Consider the following 2500-nt stretch of genomic DNA (forward strand, 5'->3'; position numbering starts at 1 on the left):
TCCAAAAGGTCATTATAAGAATATCTAGTAGTTTGATGTTAAGTATAGTCTGTTTTCAGGGCTCATCCAGCCGCTCCTAAAACTGTGCTGCATTGGAATAGGGCAGAGACTCCGTAATGGTTACAACTAGCTTGGTTGGGCGTTTTAATAATATATTTTTCAATTTTGTTTAATCATCATTAGTCTTTTTGTACCTCACACTCTGCCTAATGGATTGCAAGTGTGTTGACGAAGCAAGCACTAAGGGAGCCTAAATATTGGTGAAGGATATCTGTGTGTACAGTGAAAAGGAAGTCAATATCAAACATATGTGAACAAATTGAGAATAGGCCGTGAAGGGTAATTACATTCTTTGACGATTTCAGTTTCACATATCTGGATTTCTTATCATTGGTCACTTTCATCGATGCCCCAGTGAAGATTTGCCAGGTGGAAGACCAACTTGAGTTATAATGCGATAATTTTACAAATATGGTTTAAGGTACTGATCTTCCGTCTTTTACTATATGAATATTCTTGGGAAACATCTTTGCTTTATCCTGCTAGGTGAGGTACTTGTAATCCATTCAAAGGTGTGGATGGGAAGCATTGTGAAAAAAAAGTCTCTGGTTACTAGCATTTAGCTACCACGCCGTGTTATCCCCTATGCAGCACAGTACACTTCACAGTTCGTGATGGTGGGAGCGTCAGGGGTATAGTTATCAAGTGCCAATATAACGAGGTCTGAGCTTTTTTTTTTTGTGTGATATAGAAGTCTCATGACTCTTCAGACATTTTATGGGTACTGCAGTTGTTTTCACAATGTATATATAGTTTTATCAAATTTTTGTATTATGCTATTGGGTTGGCTTATTATGTGACCTTAAGTGATATATTAAATGTAATTGTTTTTATTCTCTGACCCCTAGAGAGGCGTTTTCACCAGTGCTTCGAGAAATAGGTGTAACGAGGATGAACATCACAAGTCGTCGATTCTCTCTACGGTGAATGACTTTTACATGCTGTAAATATCTCTTTAAACGTGTTAATATCTACGTTACAAAAGTCATACTGGTATATAGTAACACAGCAGATTATTTGCGACAATTGTCAAATGACATTGTCACCTGTGTCAGGATATGCAGCATGCTTAAGATGCTAAGGAGTTAGATTATATTTCTATCAAATTATAAACACAAACATAAAAACTTTCTTGTCTGATGATAAGTGATTATAATTACTGTTTCGGTCTTCAAGTGAATTTTCTCTGATTATGATTAGTTTAGTCAAAAGGGTTCCAAAACACAAATATTGCAAGAAGCTTATTTTGACACTTTGCTTTTGTATAAGGTTCCCTTCAAAAAATATTGACAGACCCAAGGAAGAATTGGGTGGAAAATTTGTTTAACTGAGAACATTTCTAAATAATGGCTTAAATACATGGGTATTTAACAATATTTATAATTCTCATGCACCCTGGTGTAATAAATGCAATAATATTTAAATTTTTCCTTAATTTTAAATGACACTTCATTGCAATAAGATATCAATTGGTCAAGTTCTAAAAAAAATTATAAATTAAAAAAAAAAAAATTGTGACTTCCAATTCACACGTCTTTAGTCTTGCCTAAAGGAGGTCTCAGAGATGACATAACACAGTGGCCGAGTGCTGTTTTCACAATCGGAAGTTCGAGCCCAGTCAGCCCTTCTCAGTTAAATCAGCTGCTGACTCATGCTGACGTAAGCTTGCTGAGGTCATAGTCAAGATGTTAAGGAACTAGCTATCCTACTGCATCTAGCGGCTTAGTATGCATGTACCTCGACGAACATGGTTCCTATATTAGCTATGGGACTGACTGACTCAAAATTACTTCTCTGAAGATCGGTCGTGTAGTTTTTTTGTTTAAAGTAAAACATTGGGAAAAGCAAGGCAGTTCTATGGGAGACTGAACCTGCATTGGGTAGTAGCTTAGGCAATAGTTTTTACCAATGAAGATGGGAATTGGTCTCATATTCTCGAGAAAAGCAACAACTTTGTGAATCTCCATCCTAATTTTATAAATATCGATATCGCTTTCATTTTATCGTCATTCAGATTCAAAAGGTATTTTGAATGACAGCAAATATCGAAAAGGTTCTCTGAAAAGAAGTCCTCTTCCATTTTCATTGGTCAAAAAAACAATCAAACTATCATCTGTAATTATATGGTTTTCTAATACAGTTACATTTTTTGTCAGTTTACAACTTCTAGAATACTTTAGGCAGTACCAACTCTATTTAAAGGGGGAGGACATACATACATACACTGTGGTTTATATGTACAGAGAAAAGGATATCCATTATACAGTGCCCCCCCCAAAAAAAAAAACAAAAAAAAAAAACAAAAAACAAAAAATTACGCGAATGAGCGATTGTGTATGAGATATGAATTGTTAAACATCTGGTCAGAATTTCCTCAGTAGCATGCCAAGTTAACAACTTGTAATTCCATTTCAGCCGAACAGAATGGGTTAAAACTGAC

At 35.4% G+C, this 2500-nt stretch overlaps 1 protein-coding gene across 1 annotated transcript in view; it reads left to right on the top strand.

Moving 5' to 3' along the window:
• Positions 1-2500, top strand: part of LOC125035167 — a 43518-nt gene that overhangs the window by 38432 nt on the left and 2586 nt on the right. Inside the window, exon 7 of the mRNA XM_047627378.1 lies at positions 909-983. Within this exon, the coding sequence (XP_047483334.1) occupies positions 909-983 (75 nt within the window). The remainder of the gene's footprint in view (positions 1-908; positions 984-2500) is intronic.

The sequence above is a fragment of the Penaeus chinensis genome, chromosome 19, assembly GCF_019202785.1.
Source record: "Penaeus chinensis breed Huanghai No. 1 chromosome 19, ASM1920278v2, whole genome shotgun sequence".
In the NCBI taxonomy this organism is placed as follows: Eukaryota; Metazoa; Arthropoda; class Malacostraca; order Decapoda; family Penaeidae; genus Penaeus; species Penaeus chinensis.